This window comes from Hydra vulgaris, chromosome 13 (assembly GCF_038396675.1).
Source record: "Hydra vulgaris chromosome 13, alternate assembly HydraT2T_AEP".
NCBI classification, from domain to species: domain Eukaryota; kingdom Metazoa; phylum Cnidaria; class Hydrozoa; order Anthoathecata; family Hydridae; genus Hydra; species Hydra vulgaris.
The window spans coordinates 47,603,902-47,621,484 of record NC_088932.1 but is presented as its reverse complement, the minus strand read 5'-3'; the positions used below and the strand labels follow the sequence as shown (position 1 = coordinate 47,621,484).

The window sequence follows — 17,583 nt, the reverse complement described above, 5'->3', positions numbered from 1 at the left end:
TACATCGACTGACATTAAAATATGCAAATAGATCTATTGATACTTTGACTAACAGGAATCGAATTGAAAACCTATAGTTCGGATCAATAAAAATGTACAATATATAAAATAAATTAGTTGCAAACTAAAAAGTACTATGTCTTTTTCTGGGATTTTAAGTCATGTAAAAAACATGGCTTAATGTTAAAAAAAGGCTAAACCTTGCAAAAAATTTTCATTTACTCCCATATATAAGTTTCAGCAATTCAGTTATACAAATTCCACTCTCAAGTGTTTATTATCCTATTATATTGTTCTTTATTTTGATATAACCGATGCCATACATTCTTTGTAAAAACTATTTTTCCAATGTCTACAAAATTTAGCAGTACTGCACAAGCGTCTTTTTAAAAATGCAAAGTTAAATAAACAACTTAGGATTTAGAAGGTAATTCTTTCTTTTTACGATTAGATTCAAAGAATCGATACTTAATACCTCGAGCTGCTAATTCCTCTTTGCTGTCATGAACCAGGGCACCATGTTGAAGCTGTATATCACACATGTATTTTAAAGGCTTTCGAGCTACCTAAAAAAACAAAAATTTATAAAGATCAAAAATATTTAAATTGATTTCACACACAGATATACATATATAGATATATGTATATACATATATCTATATATCTATATATGTATATACATATATCTATATATGTATATACATATATAGATATATGTATATACATATATAGATATATGTATATACATATATAGATATATGTATATACATATATAGATATATGTATATACATATATAGATATATGTATATACATATATAGATATATGTATATACATATATCTATATATGTATATACATATATAGATAAATGTATATACATATATAGATATATGTATATACATATATATATATATATATATATATATATATATATATATATATATATATATATATATATATATATATCTATATATCTATATATGTATATACATATATCTATATATATATATATATATATATATATATTATATATATATATATATATATATATATATATATATATATATATATATATATATATATATATATATATATATATATATATATATATCTTGGCGTCTCTTTTCTAGTGATGAGTATTTAATTGCAGAACAGCGAATAGAGTAATCAAGGTTATGAAGATTGTGTGCTATCTTTGAAGCTCGTTTTTGAATTTTCTCTAAAATTTAATATCTTTTTTTAAATAAGGCGACCATATTGACACTGCATACTCTAAAAATGGTCGCAGATAAACTTTGTAAAGTTTACTCCATATAGTAACATTTCTAGATATAAATGTGTTTTTTAGAATTGCAAGCATTCGATTAGCTTTATATGATGCTTTTGTGACTTGATCCTGAAATTTAGGATCAGATGACAATACTATACCTGAATCTTGTTCAGTTGTTGTTACTTCAAGCTTAACTTTCTGGTGTGTGCTAAGGTCATTTATATAGTAATCAAATTTTAGTAAATTAGAACTCCCTAGAATATGCATTACTTTATACTCGCTTTCGTTGAGTTGCATTTGCCATATTCTTGTCCATTCTGTAACCCAATTAATATCACTCTGCAGTCGCTTACAGTCTTTTTTGCTTTCAATTGTGGCAAGTATCTTTGTGTCATCAGCGTACATTTTGCAAACGTTGTTTATCTTATCAGGCAGATCATTAACGTATATAATAAACAAGGTAGGTCCCAAAACAGAACCCTGAGGAACACCGCTAGTGATAGGAACCCAATCAGATATTGTTTCTCCTAAAACAACACGTTGTCGACAATTTAAAAGGAAAGAGTTCATCTAAGAAGAAAGTTTACCAACAATTCCGTATTGTTCCAGTTTTAATAATAAAGGTTTATGCGGTACTTTATCGAAAGCTTTAGTATAATCAAGGAATATAACATCTACCGATTTTTTATTTGATTTTGCAAAGTTTATAAAATCCATAGTTTCCAAAAGATTTGTGACACTTGATTTATTTGTGACAAATCCATGTTGACATGTAGATATAAGATTATTATGATATAAATGTTCTGTGATTTTATCTCTAATTACTTTCTCAAGAATGTTACAAGTAACAGAAGTGAGGGAGACTGGTCGATAATTTGCTGGATCTGTTTTGCAGCCTTTCTTATATAATGGAGTAACATTGGCTTCTAACCAGGACTCTGGTAATTCAGATTGAATGTTGAAATATAAGCGATAATGGTTTGGCTAATGATCTTGCACACTTGTTGAACTAATGGACTTACGCAGTCAGTGCCAAACGATTTGTTGTTGGATCTAATTTGAGTAAATGTGATTCTACTAGAGATTGGTCTATTTTTAATGAACTGATTGTGCTTGATGTTCTGTTTGGGAAATGCGGCAGTGTGTGTACATTTCCAGTTGTGAAAACGGATTGAAATTGCAAATTTAGTACATTTGCTATATCCACCATCTTTATGCTAATATCTGACTCAGTGATCAATGCATTAATAGGGCTTGATGATAAACGTTTAGAATTAATATACTTGAAAAGCCTTTTTGGATTGTATTTATCGTTTGCTAAATCTTCTTCAAAGATTCTAATTGCTGAACGAGTATACTTTTTGATTTGATTACGAACTGTATTATAAAGATTAACTAGATATGGAACTTTCCACTTTGTATTTCTATTATTGTACCGTAGTTGTTTTTTTGTTTTACTTAACTTAATAATGTCAATTGTGATCAAAGGTTGATGTTTTTTTTGTGTGTGTTTTGATATAGGAGGTATGAATTTAGCACATAGTTTATGATATATATCAGTCCATTTTTTGTAGGAATCACTAATACTTAAATTTTAAACATAGCAATCCAATCATAACTATTAAAAGCTTCATTTAGCTTTGCATAGTTGCTTTTTTTATAACATAATTTTGAGAAAATAAATGGGGTTGAGTAATTTGATTTTTCAATGATGAGATTCCATTTGAGCAGTAAGTGACTTTGTGTTGCACATCCAAGAGGCGGATCAAAGGTTATTTTACTTATTTTGTCTGGAGAGTCTGTTATAACAAGAGTTATAATAAATGTTTGTGAGTGTATGCATTGATACAAAAACGAATTATTGAGTGTGTTAATAAAATTTGCTTTAATTTGGTTTGCTTTGTCCTTTGAAGTTTGTCGAATAGTCATCATTCCAAAACCATGTTAGGATAATTAAAATCACCTGTGAGTAATAGTCCCGAAAAACGGTTACTAATCATAGATTTTTAGCTAAAGTTATACAATTGTTAATTTCTTTAGCAGTTTTCTCCATCATTTTTGGTGGGCGGTATATACAATCAATCAGCAAATTGTTACTGATTGGGAGTGAAAGTCATAGTTTTTCAGAATGTTTAAAATTAAAGCAAGAATGAATTTGAGAAAAGCTTAATTCAATTACGTTTAGGCAAGTTCTTGAATAAATAGCAACTCCTCCATGATCATTTCTGTCATGTTTGATCATAATTTTTTATACTCGGAGATGATATTTCATTAAACCATGTTTCGGTAACAAATATAATGTCTATAGATGTTGAGAGAGAGCAATATCAGATAGTTCAAGAAACTTTTCTTTGTTTAAAGATGTAGAATTTGTATAAAGACATTTAGGCTTAAGCGAGTGATTATCATTTGAGAAGTTATTATTATTATTAAAAGAATTTACAAAAGGTTGTTTTTTATTGTTTACTGTAGAATTTTTGCTGCTGTTTTGCTATCAATGAATGGATGTTTTTCTTTTTCGTTAAATAAACGGGTCTGTGAGATATCAACGCTGTGGACCCGGTCACCGCCGATTACAAACCTAAAGGGCTGATCAAGAATACCATTTTTGCGTAGATCTTCATTAGCCTGTCTTTCTTTGAATAACTTAACAAACTCAGCTTGTTCAGCTATAGTTCTTTCAGGTCGAATGTGGATGTTTTTATATATACCTTTACAAAGGTATTTAGCAGCTGCAATTACTTGGTTGCGTACATAGTTATTTTCAAATTCAACTGTAATTGTTGGTTACGGCTAGGTTTTTACATTAATTTTCAGTTTGAACTAAATACTTTGACATTGGCATTGAGACTTAGTGAATGCAAAATATCTTGAACTGTCTTAGTTTCTTCGTCTTTTTTTTCTAGTAGATTACTTTCGTTTGAGGAGATAAATATGTCTTTTTTGGACTTCTTATCGCTAATTTGTGATACTGCTTTTATAATTGCAAGACTTTGGGGTACCAGGTTTGGTAAATAATGAGGCAATATCCAGATATGAAAGTCGCGTTGACTGAGCGGTACATTTTGCTGTTAAACTTTCTAGTTTGGAAATTTTGTCATTTAGATCGCTTATAATATTATCCTTCTTTGCATTTTCACTATGAAGACCTTCAACTTCAACAGATTTAAGTTAAACCAATATAATCTCTCTCTCTCTCTCTGTCTCTTTCTCTCTCTCTCTCTCTCTCTCTCTCTCTCTCTCTCTCTCTCTCTCTCTCTCTCTCTCTCGCTCTCTCTCTCTCTCTCTCTCTCTCTCTCTCTCTCTCTCTCTCTCTATATATATATATATATATATATATATATATATATATATATACATATATATAATATATATATATATATATATAAATATATATATATATATATATATATATATATATATATATATAAATATATATATATATATATATATAAATATAGATATATATAAGTCCCCGTAAGCATCTTTTTTTTGTAAAAAAAATGTCCCCGTAAGCAACTTTTATAGAGAACGAAAAGTACATACATCGACTATCAAATAGCCTGACTTGCAGCGGAGTGCTGCTATATCGACTGAGGGTTTGGTTAGGATCAGCATTAAGGTCAGGCTTAGGGTTAGGGTTACGGCAAGGTTTAAATATGGTTATACTACTGTAATTAACCGTTTTTGTAAACAGATGAAAATAAAAATAAAATATAATATATAATAAATAAATAAAAATAACAAAAATAAATATAAAAAACATATTCTTATAATAAAAAAACAAATTTAAATGTTTAAATAAAAATATGATAAATATATATTTATATATTTAAATATTATATTATTTATATATTTATATATATATATATATTTATTTATATATATATATGTATATATATATATATATATATATGTATATATATATGCATATATATATGTATATATATATGTATATATATATATGTATATATATATATATAATATATATATATATATATATATATATATATATATATATATTATATATATATATATATATATATATATATATATATATATATATATATATGAACTGTATGAGTATAAAAAAAAAGGTAGACGGGAGAGTATTCCTATGCGCGAGGAAAAAACTAGATTTTAAACAAGTTTTTAGAGAATGAAAATATTATAAAATGGAAGACTAAGTAAGAGTGTTGCCAGTCAATAATAAATAATGCTGCAGTCTACTAGCTTGACTATAACATCTAATGAAATCTTTGACCATTCTGATTTAATTAAAGCAAATAAATTATTTTATTTTTTATTTTTTGACTTTTTAATTGACGATCTAAGTGTTCCCTGAAATGCTCAATTTGATTAAGATCATGACTTTGTAATGACCGCTCGAAAACGCAATTTTTTTTTTTTTTTTGCTAGCAAAGAAATTCTTAACAGAGACTGCATTATGCTTTGGATCATTGTCTTGCTGAAATATCCATCCTCATTGCATTTTATCCTTAGCATGACAAAGTAATTTATCATTGATGATCTTTTTATACACATGCTCATCTATAACTCCTTCAATATGAAAAATAGGTCCAATACAACCATGGCTGAAGCAGCCCCAAACCATAATAATTCCACCACCATGTTTACAGTTGGAAGTTGGTACTTAGTATTGAATCTCTCACCTGCAGGACGTCGAACATACTTAATTCCATCCGATCCAAATAGCATGAACATAGATTCATTACTTAACTTATGCCAACTTATTTGGTGTCCAATTGAAGTGTTTTTTTTTTGCGAACCCAGTTTAAGCTTTACGGTTCTTTACAGAAACAAGTGGTTTCTTCACTGATCTTTTGCCAAAGAAGAAAGCCTTACAAAGACAACGTTTGGTGGTCGACACAGAGCATTTTATTTCATAAAACTTAAGCATTTTAGCACTTAAGGCCACAGCAGATTTTCTTGGATCTTTTTTGACATTCAGACGTTACTTGAAACAAATAAAAGTGTTGGCTTTTAAGAACATCTATATTACTGAGGTTAAAAAAATGATTCGAGAATATCAAAAGCTCTCCCAGATAAACTATGTGTCCTCCCTAAGAAAACGAGCATATGGTGGACACCAGGATGCCAAATTTTATTGAAAGCCATTGATATGTTAAGGTTTAGTTTATGTAAAGGTTAAGCACTTAATCAATAGTTTAGAGAGAATGAAAATGAGTTCCGGAGATTATTTTGTTAGACTAAAAATTTTGTCTGGACCACAAACAGCAGATATTACTTTAGCAATGGAAGCCATTTTGAAAATAATTTGAATGTCTTACAATAGATAACCCTGTTATTCTGGAATGACAGGTAAAGTGTGGTCATTAAATTCAATAGACAAATTAGAGAAAAGGTTTTTAAGAATATTTCTGTTTTTACCATTGGGAGAAATAACAAAAATCAGATGTATAAGAGATGAAATGTTAGACTTGGAGTAGTTAATGACACTGCTGAAGGTTTTCAAAAATTCTCTAAAACCTAACTTATGAGACAAAATACGAAGTTTAATAAACTGAAAATTATGGAGCTAAGTTTCAGACAGCACCATTTTGCATTGATTTGTGCACTAAAAAAAAATGTATAAAGAAGGTTGCTCGTAAATAAAAAACATGAAAAAATAATTACAATTAAAAATGGGGGTAGACAAGACTTGTGCTGGGGTAGGCAAGGCTTGACTTAAAAACAATAAGAAGGAATAAGAGCGTTCAAGCCTACCAATAAATAACATAGAAGGTACTTTTATCTTAGAGAAACAAAAGACATCAGCCCAAGGACCATCACAAAGTAAATCAGGAAAGAAATCTAAGTCAGCTTTAAGGTAATAGTTAGAAGTGCGATAATAGGATTGAAAAAAAAATATGAAAAAAAGTATGAGATAAAGGTGTTGGAGAGATCATTGCAACGACCCCCTTAATCCTTAATCCTAACCACTAAAGGAGAATAAAGAGTACCTAATCACAAGTTAGGTTGAGAGAAATACAATCATACATACATAAATACATACATACATACATACATACATACATACATACATACATACATACATACATACATACATACATACATACATACATACATACATTTATACACCTGTTTTTAAATATAAGGTTAGAAATAATTACATTGTATAGCTACAACCTCAATCAAATCAGGTGTCTTTTCAAACTGTGCAATTGCAATAGCAACAGCTTCTAATGTTGAAACACTATCATTGTTTGGTTGCGTTCGAATTACAAATTGACTTTTCCATTTTCCTGACAACATTACCTAAAAAAAAAATTTTTTCTGCAAAATGCAAATACTTGCAAAAGAATATTCTTTACATAAAAAGCTTAAACAAAATATATATATATATCCTTTTTAAACAATATTACAATATCGTTTACAAAGGTATTATGAGCTCTTGTTTTTCAAAACTTCACAACTATTAATATAGTTCTAATATAGAATATAGTTTTAAGTATCAGTATATAGTTCTAATATAGAATATAGTTCTAAGTATCAGAATATAGTTCTAAGTATCAGAATATATTTTAGAATAGAAAACTTTCGTTTATAAATATTATTATCAAACGTGAAACACAACTGTTTACAGGAAAAAGTTACCAAAATCAAAATGACATTTACAACAAAATTTTTTACTTTTCTTAGCATCAGCCTGCATTTTTATTTTTTATTACTTTTATTTATCATTAGTAGATATAAAGTTATATAAACATAAAAAATATATCAAGAATAAATAAATGCTCTAATTTGAATAGTAACTATTTAGTAATTCCCAATCAAATCACCCATAACTCAGGATATTTTGAACCATGGGTCCTCATACTTTTGAGAAAAATTTACACAAAAATTTAGCCCCAAGTATTTACAGTTTCTAAAATATTTTAATATTGACCAGGTTTCACAAAATGACCTGTTTTTCATAACATTTGAAAAAACGTTTTTCAAAATGTTATGTAATAAATGAATAAAATGTTTATGATTATTACTACAAAAACTTAATAAAACAAATGAATGTTTAAATAACCTACACAATAATATACATATAATTTTTGTTAGTGTTGCATTAATATAACCTTGACAGAAATTTTTTTATAAAATATATCAATGATGTAAACTAACTGCAAGATTTTGGAGCTTAAACAAAAAATTTTTATTTTTTTAATTTGTTAATCTAGTTAGCATAAAAAAAGAAAGAACAAATGTGTAAATGATATATGCTGCTTGGCTTTGCTATTTAAATTAAGTCAGGTCAGGTTATCCTGCTCCTGGTAACATATAACCCAGTACAACCTGCTTCATTTCCTGCTACCTATCTATGAGTACTATCTATGCTTTGAGTCAAGTTTTTTGAAAAATTTAAAAATGATTAAAGTATAAAAAACTATAAAACACAAAAGACATCATCACTAAGTTCTCTAAACCTATCATTCACTAATATTTGTGGTCTTCAAAGTAACTTTTCTTCTGTTGAAATTCTTATCTCTTGAAAAGTTCACCCGACCTACTTGCTCTTTGTGAGACTAATTTGAGTCATCTTGTGATCTCAGATGGTTATTTTCCTTTAATTCATAAAGACTCACAAAATATACACAGAATAGTCTCACATGCTTGGCCTGGGCATTTACATTCGTAAAAATTCACCCATTTGTCAGGAAACTAGGTGTAAATCCACCGACTATTCTTTTATGTGCTTTCAGTTAGCACTACTTCACTCTACCGCCTTTCTCTTTGTTCTATATCGCTCTCTTTCATTTCAAGACTGCACTCTTTTCGATGTTATTTCTGATCAATTGACCATGCCCTTTCTCTTTATCCTTCAGCTGATATGGTTGTTGTTGGTGACTTTAATGCTCATCACACTGAATGGTTTGGCTCTAGTGTCAGTGACTCTACAGGCGTTAAGGCCCTAAACTTTTACCTTTCTCAATCTCTAACTCAAATCGTCAACTTTCCAACTTGCTTTCCAGACAACCCGAATCATTTATCTTCTCTACTTGACTTATGTCTTGTTTCTGATCCAAGTCAGTGCTCAATTTCTTCACATTCATCCTTAGGTGCTTCTGATCATGGTTTGATCTCTCTAAAACTATTATCTCATCCTTTTTCTTCAACAGAATCTCCCTATCATTGTACTTTATACAACAACCTTAAAGCTGACTGGGACTCTTTCTGGAATTTTCCTTGTGGTGGCCCTTGGGTAGAATTCTTTCGTCTTCCTACTGACAAATGTGTTTCTTACATGGAATCTTTTATTCCCTCTTGACGATTCCAAGTCAAGCCTCACATGATTTTCCTCAGATTGCACTGCAGCAATTTCCAAACGAAATCATTACTTCCATATCTATCAGCAAAACAATTCTCCAGAAAACAGACATCTGTTTACTATTGCTAGAAACCATTGTAAAAAGGTTTTGTCTAACGCCAAAGCTCACTATTTTCAAATCATAAAATCTTGTATTTTATCTCAAAAATTAGGCTCTTATGACTTCTGGAAAATCTTTAATAGTATCAATAATTAGAGCAAATACAGCAGAGAAAATAGAATTAGCCTCACCTTTGGGTGAGGCTAATTCTATTTTCTCTGCTGTATTTGCTCTAATTATTATAAAATGGCAGTGAAACAATTATTAAACCTACTTTATTTCTTATTATCTTCTACTACAATTAAAAAATGTATAAATTGGTATGTTTCATTAATTACAAATAGTAAAAAAAAATTAAAAGTATTCAATTTGCGGAGAAAACAGAATTAGCCTCATTTACGCTATATATACAAGAAAATACAGAAAATATTTTGTTTCTACGCTCATTTAATATTTAGTATTGCTTACTATATTTTTATGACTTCAAATATGCGACTTGACATATTAGTCACAAGATTTTGGATAGTTTCTATAAATATTATATTCCAAGCTTCTCTGATGCGAGATTTCAGCTCTAATGTAGATTCATATTCTTTACCATTTTCATAAACCTTTCTAGAAAGTATTCCCCATAGATTTTCAATTGGGTTTAGATCTGGACTGCATGCGGGCCATTCCATTACGTGAATATTTTTTTCTCTAAACCAAGCTTTTGTTAGATTTGAATTATGGATAGCAGCATTGTTTTGTTGAAAAGTGAAATTTTCACCCATCAATTCTTCACTAACTTCAAGTAAACTAATTTTCAAAGTCAATGTAGCACTGTGAATTTGTTTTTGTTGAAATCCATGCTAGTGGAAGTTTTCCAGCAAAAAAAAAAACCCCATTAAAGACTCATCCAATTTTTTTCCTCCTTTTGAAGATCATGCCAGTAATATTGATGACCATCAGAACCATCAAGATGGAACTGTTTTTCATCACTAAAGAGAACTTGATGCCACTCTTCCTGCCAAGACATATATTCTTTTGCAAATTATAATCTAGCTTTTACAAATCTCTATATTAAAATAGAAATTAACAATCCTAACAGTGCAAAACATCATACTAAAGAAGAAATATTAAAAGGTTTGAACTATTTCTACATTAAAAACTTTTTTTTATGCAAAATATTAAGTAGAAAAGAACAATTGTTTGTTTTAAGAAATACTATATTCTTATGGTTAATCCCAAGGTAAATTTATTTTTTTCTGGGTTATTAAGGTGCTCCAAGAAGACCTATTGGTCTTATCACAGAGCACAGCAGAGGAGCATTTAACCAGGAAGTTCACACTTACTTCCCTACCAATGTCTTACTGGCGTCAAGCCACAAACCTCTTGGTTCTGAGCCAAAGCTCTAACCACTAAGCCACTTTATGCTACCTAAATTATTTAATTAAGATGTGTTCTATTGGCTTAATGATATCAGAGTCATGTGAAGGCCAACAAGATGTTATTGAAACTTAAGGCAATGAAGAGGAAAAATTATATCTTTACACTAAAACATAGAATCATCAAACTTTACAAAACATTGAAAAAAACATACTAAAAAATATTTGAAAATGTATCCTTTAAGGCAGAAAGCTTGTTGTGATTCGAGGCACATACAGAGAAAACCAGTAGTAAGAAGCTGTAAAACTTATTATTATTATTATTCTAAAACATAACAAACTTAAGTTTTAGACTAATGCGAGGACATTGCGAGAAATTTTTGATGAGTTACAATAAGAGTCACAAATGATTTAATTAAGAAGTAGTTTAATTATTGCTTTTGGGAAAAAAACTCTGCAAACCTCTGCTAAAAAGTTGTCAGAAGAGAAGATTCCAGGGTGAACAAGATGATGAAGATTTTTTAAATACCATCATTTAAAATTAAAAGACTGGAGATTAACAAAAATTTCGAAAAATTTTAATATATCTAAAATTTAATTCAAAATCCATTAAAACAAACGCTCTCAGGAAGAAAGCAAAAAGTTGCACACATCAACGAAATGGTTACTAAGAAACGAAGTTACTAGAAGAAGTTGCATGTCATCTTTAAGTTTCCAAAAAAGAGTGTTATGAAAAAAATTGTGCGCAAAAGAAGGCTGGAAACTTTGATTATATTATAATTGAAAAAAGTCTCTGTTCTGATAAAATTACTATTGTTCTACTTCTCACACTAGCACCACCAAATTGGTCAATATCAGAAGTAAAAAATAACTTTGAAGTTTAAAAAATGCCAGGCAAAGATGGCTAGAAAGCTACTCAAAATTTGCTTCATTTAGACCAAAGTGGGGCATTTTGCCAGGTGCAAGTGGTGCAAAACAAAGAATGCATGCTTGACTGTATTATGATTGTCCTCATAAAGAAGTGTATTTTTATTAGACTTTTGGAGAATATGAACCGTGTACTTTTATGAGACTTTTGGAGAATATAAAGATGATTTTGAGATAAACTACAATCAATAGCAAGCTACAGATTGCACAACACTATTGAGTTTGACAGCAGATTTTCTGACATTCATTGAACTATTAGTACCTTGTTTTTTAAAACTGAAAGCTAATTCTTTGCCCATTCTCAATCACAGTACCTTAAACAACTAAAATAAAATATGGATCAATCAAGCATATTAACTATTGGCGACTTTGCAGAAAATTATGAATTTGAAGTCCAAGATATAGAGTTATAACTGTAACACCAAATAATGTACTTTACATTCATTAGCAATATACTTTAAAGACGATGAAAGTGTACTAAAACATAATTCTTACTATTTTTATATCAGACAACATTACACACAATTTAACCTACATGAACAAAATATTTCAACTAATCTTACACACATTTAAAATAAAACTCCCACAATTTATCCAAATTACATTTATTCACTGGTGGTTGAGTAGGGCAGTACATAAATTGTAAAAGCTTTTACAATCTATGCTAACTATCAGAAAATTTAGCCTTAAATGTGAACAGAACTTTTTTGCAACATCCCACAAAAAATCACTATGCAAAAAATTATTATGCAAGGTGGTACTATAAAAGGTTGACAAGAGAGTTTAAAAGAACAACACCAAAACCAAATTCTCACAACAGAAGCTTTGTACAAATTTTGTATTAAAAATTTAAAGGTTGTTAACATTATTTACATAAAAGGTTTTCACATAATTCAGAATTAAAATTGCAGCATGAAAAACAAGAAGAAGCATACAATGGTAATAACTCATAACCTGGTGCTCATAGCTTATAGATCTTGTGGAAGTTGGAAGTTAACAGAGTTAACTTCCAAATTAATTGTTGAGCAGAGTTGGAACTAAAAAAGTGTACTACAAACACTAACTACACAAGAACTTACAACCTTAAAAAAAAATTTCAACTTGATGTGGTCTAGGATGATAAGTGGTGGATCAACCTTGTAACTAAAATCAAACTAGCAGAAGTTGATGCTGAAGTTAAACTCCTTGAGCAAAAAATCTATCAACATTATAATTGGTCTCAAAGAGAAAACTGTTTTATTTCCAACATAAACATGTTTGAAAGTCTATTCCATAAACATGATCTAGTGCTGGCAAAAACATTTGAACAACGTTTGAAAAACGTTTGAAAAATAGAAGTAGAAGTAAAATGGCAAAAATATTGTGAACTAAAAATGCAGTCAAAATAACTTATATCTTCAATACCTCAAAAAATCATGCATAATTCTAAGTAACTTTTTAAATTATGGGTAATTTATTTCTATTGTATTTGAAAATATCTTTAAGTAATTTCTTGAAAAAGTGAAAAATCTTTGAAATTATAGTTCTATGTTACTATTGTTATTTCCATTAGATTTAAATTGACTTGTAATATTATAAGTAAATAAAAATATTAGCAGCAAAAGAAACAAACTAATGAGGGTGTTTGAGATATTGGGCCCGAAAGATGGGTTATATAATCTAGTTTTTTATTACCTTTTAAGCATGTTCCTTTCATATTTCAGCATTTTAAGTAAATTTGTTAAATTCTGCATCAAAAAAGTATAATAAATGTTTATTTTCACATTTATGCCATTGTTATTCAATAATTTATCAAGATATATGTTTTTCCAAAAAAATCATAAAAAAATATCTTTTCAACATTTTTAGCTGAAACTTTGCATGCAATCTTTTTTTATAAATAGGAGCTATGTGTTAAAACATAAACGAAAAAGGAAGATATGTGGTTCAATAGACTGGGTGATTTGATATGGAATCACCTCATTCCTACACAATACTTAAGTTGAAATCCTTCAGAATTCTAAAGAATTTCAGAAAAATAACCTTAAATATATGATTTTTAGTCTTTGTGACTTGAGATCTTGTAAAAGTTAAAAAAAGGTTCTCAGAACAAAATCTGAATTTTAAGTTTTAAAATAACATCTAAAAAAAATCTAAAAAATTTCACCCAAATAATTTATAATAAATTAAAACACATTTGAAATTAAAGTTATCATTAAATTTTGTTATTCATTACTTGTTACTTTTTAGACAAACTTTTAAATTTAAAGTGTCAAACTTTTAAATTTAAAGCGTCTTTTTTTTTATTTTAAGTATTTATTAGTATTTATTAGTATTAACTTATGTTAGACAAAACAAAAATATTAAAGGTATTCACATTGAAGGGAGAGAAACAAAAATACAACAATACGCCAACGACACCATTTTTTTTTCTAAGTGGAGATGATTCCATTTAAGAAGTAGGGGACTCTTTAAAGCTCAATCAAAAAGCCACAGGCGCAAAAATAAACCTTGCCAAATGTCAATACATATGGTTAGGTAAAAATATTTTCAAAAACAAAAATGAGTTTCTAAATTTCAATTGGGACGAGAACTCCTTTAACAGCTAAGGAATATTTTTTCGAATAACGGAAACTTCCCATACAATAACCAATGGAAGGAGCGTTTTAACAAAATGAATAGCTCTTTGCAGAAATGGGAAAACACTTTAAAAATCCCGCAAGTAATACACTTAGCTTTTATAGCAACACTACTGAGCAAAGGAGTTTTAAACAAAATAGAGGCAAAAATTAACAATTTTGTTTTGGGGAAGTAAATTATGTAGACTTAACAAAACAAAAACAGAGCAAAAAATAAAAAATGTTGGAACAGGAATTACAAGTTTAATTAATAAACTTAAAGCTGTCCAATTACAATGGGTAGGCAAATTTTACAATAAAAATATAGATGGACCTTGGAAGGATGCAAAGGTTCACATGAACACCATAGTTCCACAATGGTTAACTAAACCACCATAGAAATACAAATACCAAAGCAAATACATTTTTAAAACTATCCCTACTCAGATTAATATGTTACACCAATTTTATTCTCAGCTATCAGTCAATTGGCATATATTAAAAGAAAAGTATATTTTACCTTTAATTGAAATTGAAGAGATTTTGAATCAACCCTTTTTTTTTTTAACACAATGATTAAAAGGTTGCCTGAAAAGTTTACAACTCCAAACAAAACACGCGCTAAAAGCGACATAGTAATAGTAGCTGATGTTACCAAAATGTTTCAGCCAGGTTTTTTACATCATAAAAGCATGGGCTTGACTGAGAGTTAGAAAATATTTTAAAAGCTTTGCCAAGGAAATGGCAGCATAAAATTTCAACCGAATTCCAAAATTATGATTACAAAAAAGCGTCTTTTTATATAGCCAAAAGTACGAATATAAAAATTTAACTGTTTTAACTTTATATAATTTATTAAGTAAACCAACAAAAAAAACAAAATACAAGTTTTATAATTGGGAAGCATTTTTTGTAAGCATGAAAAATTTAAATGAAAAAGATAGGAAACATTTTTTATAAATCTTCATAAAAGAAACAACAACAATAAAGCTAGCAAAATTCTCTTTAAAACAGCACATTTTATATTGCCGAAAAACGAAAAGATGTTTAATATTAAGATTAGAAAGGGCAAACTTTGTCCCCAGTGTAAAACAAAAATTAAAACACTACCCATATGTACAAATGTGATAAAGTACAGCCACTCATTTTTCATGTTCGAGATATTTTTGACCAGCTCTACCTCATGCTAAAGGAACAAAATAAAGAAGACAAACATAAAGATGAAATTAGAAACATTTTTAAAATGGAAAATTAAATTTGATACTCGATGTTCGTGACTACTTCATGTAGTTTTTTTACATATTATTATTTTTTTTTTTTACGATAGTAACTTTATTATAAAAATTTAAAACAAATTTAAGTTAAAATTATTTAAAATTTTTCAATCAATTTTAAAAATGAAAAACATAATCATAATCATAAATACAAATAAAAATATAAAAAGGCATGAGCATATTTATTAAAATTAATCTCAGATCACAATAAGAGTAAAAAATAATTTTTATACTATTAAAATATTTTTTTGATATTAAATTCATATTGATAGTTTGTTATAAGGAGTCTGAATACAAATTCCATTTTGATTGGTTATTAAATACTCTGAAAATCTATTTCAACAATTATGTTATAATAAGCAAGTTATCACATTTTGGTTAGTAATTTCGTACCATTTCTTAAACTTTTTATTTGAATAATAGAAAAGATTAATAAAACAAGAATTTCTATCAATTTTGAAACAAACGTGAAACAAGAAAAAATGTGCTCCACATACAACTATGACTTTAACATGAAATAATCATTTAAATAATATTTGAATCTTCATTATATTTTTTAAACTTTACTTTTTTTAGATGGTGTAATTTAGGAAAGTTAAAGTAAATTCACTTTGCTTCTTTCCATGTTCCATCAACAACAAATAAGTTTATGTCAGCCAATTCATTATCAACAATATAGTCTTCAATAGAAATAGCTAAAATATTAAAAAAAAAATATTATTGAGTGTATGCTTTTATATATATATATATATTATATATATATATATATATATATATATATATATATATATATATATATATATATATATATATATATATATATATATATATATATATATATATATATATACATATATATATATATATATATATATATATCTATATACATATATTTATATATATATATATATATATGTATATATATATATATAAATATATAAATTACATATATATATATATATATATATATATATATATATATATTATAGATATAAGTATACACTCATACATACATACATATATATATATATATATATATATATATATATATATATATATATATATATATATATATATATATATATATATATATTATAGATATAAGCATACACTCATACACTATAATATATATTATATATATACACATATATATATATATTATATATATTATATACACATATAAAATAATATATATTATATATATGAATATATATAATATATATATATAAACAAAATATATGTGTATATATATATATATATATATATATACATATATATATATATATATATATATATATATATATATATATATATATATATATATATATATATATAAATTAGTAAAAACGCTCATCTAACTTTTACTTATTATTAATTTTATACCTAAGCGATTTTACTAATTTATTATTGCTTTTTTCTTTAAGAACACAGAGCACTATATTTGTATAATACACTAACATAATTTATATATATATATATATATATATATATATATATATATATATATATATTATATATATATATATATATATATATATATATATATATATATATATATATATGTATGTATATATATATATATATATATACATATAATATATACATATATATATATATATATATATATATATATATATATATATATATATATATATATATATATATATATATATATATATATATGTATGTATATATATATATATATATACATATAATATATACATATATATATATATATATATATAT

The 17,583-nt window shown here is 27.0% G+C and overlaps 1 protein-coding gene across 1 annotated transcript in view; it reads right to left on the bottom strand.

Moving 5' to 3' along the window:
- Nucleotides 1–288: 288 nt before the first annotated feature.
- The window catches only part of LOC105847479 (tRNA-uridine aminocarboxypropyltransferase 2), a 33,007-nt gene continuing 15,712 nt past the window's right edge, over nucleotides 289–17,583 (bottom strand). Inside the window, 6 exon segments of the mRNA XM_065816048.1 lie at nucleotides 289–566; nucleotides 7,442–7,570; nucleotides 7,721–7,727; nucleotides 10,141–10,470; nucleotides 13,925–13,965; nucleotides 16,405–16,532. Coding sequence (XP_065672120.1) covers nucleotides 414–566; nucleotides 7,442–7,570; nucleotides 7,721–7,727; nucleotides 10,141–10,470; nucleotides 13,925–13,965; nucleotides 16,405–16,532 — 788 coding nt within the window. The 3' untranslated portion in view covers nucleotides 289–413.